The sequence below is a fragment of the Sinocyclocheilus grahami genome, unplaced genomic scaffold (genome assembly GCF_001515645.1).
Source record: "Sinocyclocheilus grahami isolate Dianchi unplaced genomic scaffold, SAMN03320097.WGS_v1.1 scaffold344.1, whole genome shotgun sequence".
Classification (NCBI taxonomy): Eukaryota; Metazoa; Chordata; class Actinopteri; order Cypriniformes; family Cyprinidae; genus Sinocyclocheilus; species Sinocyclocheilus grahami.
Window position 1 is genome coordinate 2,666,279 of NW_015505523.1, and position 4,536 is coordinate 2,670,814.

General features: G+C 37.7%; 3 protein-coding genes across 5 annotated transcripts in view; 1 reads left to right on the forward strand and 2 right to left on the reverse strand.

The window, feature by feature from the left end:
- rab34b (RAB34, member RAS oncogene family b) overlaps window positions 1-2,214 on the reverse strand; it is a 4,629-nt gene extending 2,415 nt beyond the window's left edge. For 2 of the 3 annotated variants that reach the window (XM_016228841.1, XM_016228840.1), the window contains exons 1-9: window positions 2,082-2,214; window positions 1,738-1,856; window positions 1,420-1,502; window positions 1,108-1,173; window positions 849-950; window positions 707-771; window positions 582-633; window positions 425-506; window positions 226-316 (exon numbers count right to left, since the gene is read on the reverse strand). In XM_016228841.1, coding sequence (XP_016084327.1) covers window positions 226-316; window positions 425-506; window positions 582-633; window positions 707-771; window positions 849-950; window positions 1,108-1,173; window positions 1,420-1,502; window positions 1,738-1,794 — 598 coding nt within the window. In that variant the 5' untranslated portion in view covers window positions 1,795-1,856; window positions 2,082-2,214. The remainder of the gene's footprint in view (window positions 1-225; window positions 317-424; window positions 507-581; window positions 634-706; window positions 772-848; window positions 951-1,107; window positions 1,174-1,419; window positions 1,503-1,737; window positions 1,857-2,081) is intronic. The other variant, XM_016228842.1, reaches the window with a different exon arrangement.
- A 91-nt stretch (window positions 2,215-2,305) lies between these two features.
- rpl23a (ribosomal protein L23a) lies at window positions 2,306-4,189 on the forward strand. The gene is made up of 4 exons (XM_016228844.1): window positions 2,306-2,403; window positions 3,080-3,260; window positions 3,534-3,710; window positions 4,091-4,189. Exons 1-4 carry the CDS (start codon window positions 2,379-2,381, stop codon window positions 4,167-4,169), a joined length of 462 nt encoding a protein of 153 aa, XP_016084330.1. The 5' UTR covers window positions 2,306-2,378; the 3' UTR covers window positions 4,170-4,189.
- Window positions 4,190-4,241: 52 nt separating this feature from the next.
- Window positions 4,242-4,536, reverse strand: part of tlcd1 (TLC domain containing 1) — a 6,671-nt gene continuing 6,376 nt past the window's right edge. Inside the window, exon 4 of the mRNA XM_016296056.1 lies at window positions 4,242-4,250. Coding sequence (XP_016151542.1) covers window positions 4,242-4,250 — 9 coding nt within the window. The remainder of the gene's footprint in view (window positions 4,251-4,536) is intronic.

A 4,536-nucleotide genomic window follows, 5' to 3' on the forward strand; every position in this document is an offset into this window, starting at 1 on the left:
TTTACTGTCACTTTTGATCAATTTAATGCATGCTTGCTGAATAAACGTAGTATCATGATATTTCACAATACTACTGTTTTTACTGAATTTTTTATGTGACTATTTATGACAAAACGTATTTATGAACATCTAGATATTATTTCGGACATCAGCTCAGACACACAAAATAGTTTGATGGCAATCAAAACAGCTGCTGTTAAAAGTCTTTTAGACAGACTTGTTCACCTGACAGCGCAGACACGGCCCAATACTCTGCTCTGATCTCCTCAGAGAGTCGAACGGCCTCTTGCTCCATTTGGGCCAACTGATCTGGGTGCTGTGGGAGAGAAAGATTCATCTAGACTAGTTACCTCAAGGAAACACCATCTGAGGATTGTCAGGATTTTGAAAGGCTTTGAAGAGATCAACTGAAAATAAAACTCACACTAAGATCCTTCTTGGTTCCCACGAGGAAGAGGAGAACACTGGAAGGGTCATTGTCTCTCATGGCATCCTCAAGCCACTCTCTGAATAAACAGAGACAGACTTGATTCATGACTATTCAAACAGTGTTTGAAACCAAATAAGTGGTCGTATTGTACCTTGCATGATCCAAAGAGTTATAATTGCTCAGGTCAAACACAACAATGATGGCTGGAAAACAAAAGATACATTGTTTTTACACAATACACAGCAAGAGTGTGCTTAATGTAGTCTGTTTTATTACCTTGAGCTCCCCTGTAGTATGTGGATGCAACGCATCTGAATCTTTCCTGACCTGCTGTGTCCCACCTGCAGAGAGAGAGATAGATCTGTGATCGAAGGATGCAGCCATATGAATGACTGTTAAAGTAATACACAAAACTCACAACTGCAAACTGAAGGGCACCCCGAGGACCTCAAATCTCTCCATCTCAAAATCCACTCCAATAGTCGCCTTGTACGTCTTGCCAAATGTGTCTTTGCAGAATCTCGAGGACAGAAATATTAACGTAATGTAATCATTCAAGATTTTTTTTAATTTTTTATACACGTATGGATGTTATGTTAAAATTTATGTTTTTCTTTCAGTAAAAGCACAATGAGATCTGAAGTGAGAATAAATAAATGAACATTACAGACTCTTACCTGTTTATTAAACAGGTCTTTCCAACTCCTACATCACCAACAACAATGACCTTGGCTACATTCAATCTGGAGATGTAGATTTGCGATAAAATTATGTTCATTCAGAGTGCATGATACATCTGTATTATATACAATCAAAACCACTCTGGCTTTATGAAGTTTTGCCTGCACTGTGGGGACCAGCCAAAAGTCCCCATAAACATAATAAACACTGAAAATTTCAAAACAATAGCTTTGAATGGAAAGTCCCCACTATACTAGCAAAACAAAAGCTTGTATATGTGTGTGAAAGAGAGAAAAAGAGTAACTTACCCTGTTTTCTGTCCTTGACATGCCTCTTTAACAGTAATATTGAAGCCATCTTTGGTGTGCACTGCAGCATCCCTTGTAAAGTACTGAAAAATAGCCCAATAGAAATTTGTTAGGTTAGACTTTAAAAAATTACAAGACAAAACAAACAGGTAGCTTTTTACATAATAATCTGGTCCAGTCCAGTCCGGATTATAATGCCCAGTGGGTGATTAAATACAATAATCCTCTAAAATGAATGAGTTTTGAGCAACAAAACAGCAAGGGACTAAAACAAAACTAATAACTAATTAAAAATGTAAAAAAAAAAAAATGTGTTACCAAAGGGAGTTCACAGATGATCCTGTCTTCTTTCACAGGGGGCAGAGAGCTCATCATGGGAGAGCTTTAACAAGACCACACCAATACAACCGCAAATACTCAGGCATTCTGTCCGCTGACTAGTAGGATTAATAAAAATGTCAAATGTAAGAGAAAAATTTCATTGTACAAAAATGTAATAATAACAATAATAAAAATAGGCCTACATACAATTAAAAACAGTAAGTAACATTAACATTAACGGCCAATTAACATGCTGCTGTATAACAAAATTTGATGTCAAAACGATATTTAAAAGCAATACAAATGAATATGTTTTTGGGGAAAAATTAAATACAACTTACCTTAAAAGGCAGAAGGCTTTTTTTTACATTCTACAAGGAGCCTAATTTAGACTTGAGAGTAACTTTGTTTAGTCGATACATTTTTGGAAATAATCGTTTAAAAGTAACTTTTCGCTCTCACAGCGTGACTGTGCTCAACATAAACACCAGTCTCCAGTGGCTGCGCTCGATATTTACAGCACGCAAGTGAACTACACAACCCATAATGCCTAGTGGTGTTCTCGCGATGACTGTGTGTGTTAACGTGAACCCCTGCGATATACTGAAGGAAACCCCTCTCGTTCTTCCTTTCCCAACATGGCCCCGAAGGCGAAGAAGGAAGGTGCGTTAGGTTTATAGGTTTTATGGTATCAAAATAAAGTTTATCGCGATTATATATAGCTACGGTTTCGCTTAATTGGAGTTGATATATGTATGTTTGTCTCTAACTGTTTAATTAGGCGTCTGGAGTGAAATGATACTGTTTTTAGTCAAGAAGTGCCGGAGTTTAGTCACAACCGCGGCTAGCAAGCTAATATAATTGAGCTGCATGCCCTCGCGGTCTCATATCAGACTCTCCCAAGGGTTAAATCCATTAGCCAGTTGTCATAAACTGGTTGTTTACGTTCTATGTGGATTGTACGGAGTAAAATATAAGTAAATGTAAATGGCAACTCAATAGCTTGTCATCGGTAGCTAGTCACACGTGGCCACTCGTATCCATCCATTTCTCATTCATTACCAGTCAGCTTGGTGAATAAAGGAGTCTTTAAATTAGCCATTAAAACCTTATTGTTTTTACGTTTGTGTGAAAATGTGTGCATTTAATAGCTGCTGTCTGAATGTAAACACGGTAATATCCATGTAGAAATGACGTACCTGTGAAAGTCATATTTTATTATAACACCATTAAATGCTTATTAGGTAACGTTACGTGAAAACGAACAACTTTATACTCATTCATTGTATGTCTCATAGACTGATTTGTAAATGTTGCATGGTCATAATTTTTTCAACAGCTGTACCGGCTAAGACTGAGGCCAAGTCCAAGGCCCTTAAAGCCAAGAAGGCTGTGCTGAAGGGTGTCCACAGCCAGAGGAAGAAGAAGATCAGGACCACCCCAACCTTCCACCGGCCCAAGACCCTGCGTCTGAGGAGGCAGCCTAAGTACCCTAGGAAGAGCGCTCCACGCAGAAACAAGTGAGACTTGTACTTTATGAACTTTCAAATCAAGAGTGCATTTGTTGCACTTAAGTTGAATTATGGTTCACAAATGTCAGGTAGTCTTGACGTTTTTCTTTTAGGATGCAAATGATGGGAATTGCGATCAAAGCATGAAATGATCTGATTACAAAATTTTAAACTGATGCATCCTCATTTCACCATTGAGATATGGTTGAGGCTAAAGAATAAATATAATTCTAGTTTTTATGGAACTTGCCTGAATTTAAAATATCTCTCTGACTCTGTCAGGCTGGACCATTATGCCATCATCAAGTTCCCTCTGACCACTGAGTCAGCCATGAAGAAGATTGAGGACAACAACACTCTGGTGTTCATTGTTGACGTCAAGGCTAACAAGCATCAGATTAAACACGCTGTCAAGAAACTCTACGACATCGATGTGGCTAAAGTCAACACACTGATCAGGTAGAACTTGTTTTATTCATCAAGGCGTTTAAAGTATTGGTTCTCTAAAAACATTTAAATGATTATATTAATATTAAAAACAATCTCAAATCAAAAGGCTTAAAAACAATCAAGTGTGTCTCTTATACAGTCTAGTATTATAAACGAATGGTAAAAATAGTAATAGTTTTTAATTGAATTTCTTGCAGCTTGTGTTACAATTTATAAGCTAGTTGTCGATTTCAATAGAAATATCTAAAGAGCCTTCAGATATTGTTGAATTACAATAAAAATTATCGTTATTCTGAAATGCAATGTTCTCAAAGGAACCACTGATACAGAGGAAAGGCATTGTCAGATTTGTGATGCATTCTGAATATTTTATTTATTGCTCCCTGCAGGCCTGATGGCGAAAAGAAGGCATACGTTCGTCTTGCACCAGATTATGATGCCTTGGATGTTGCAAACAAGGTAAATTAGTGAATGTAAATCAGGGACCTTGAGTTTAGCTCCAGCCCTAATCGAACACACCTGAGCAAGCTCATCAAGGTCTCAGGATCCCTGGAAAATCACAGGTGAGTGAGTTTGATCAGGGTTTGAGCTAAACTCTGCAGGGCAGTGACACTCCAGGACTGGATTTGAGGAACCTAATGTAAATGTTCATACTTGTATTAAACAATAGATGTTGCCAGATTCATGAAGCTAGATTGGAGGCGGAGGGAATTGTCAATCTCTGCAAATGTAAACTAAGCTTCTGCCTGAATGATGCATTCAAAAGAACCAGAGATGCTTTGTATTTTCATTCTTTTGCAAAACATTTGAGCTTTGACCTGTGCTGATTGTCATC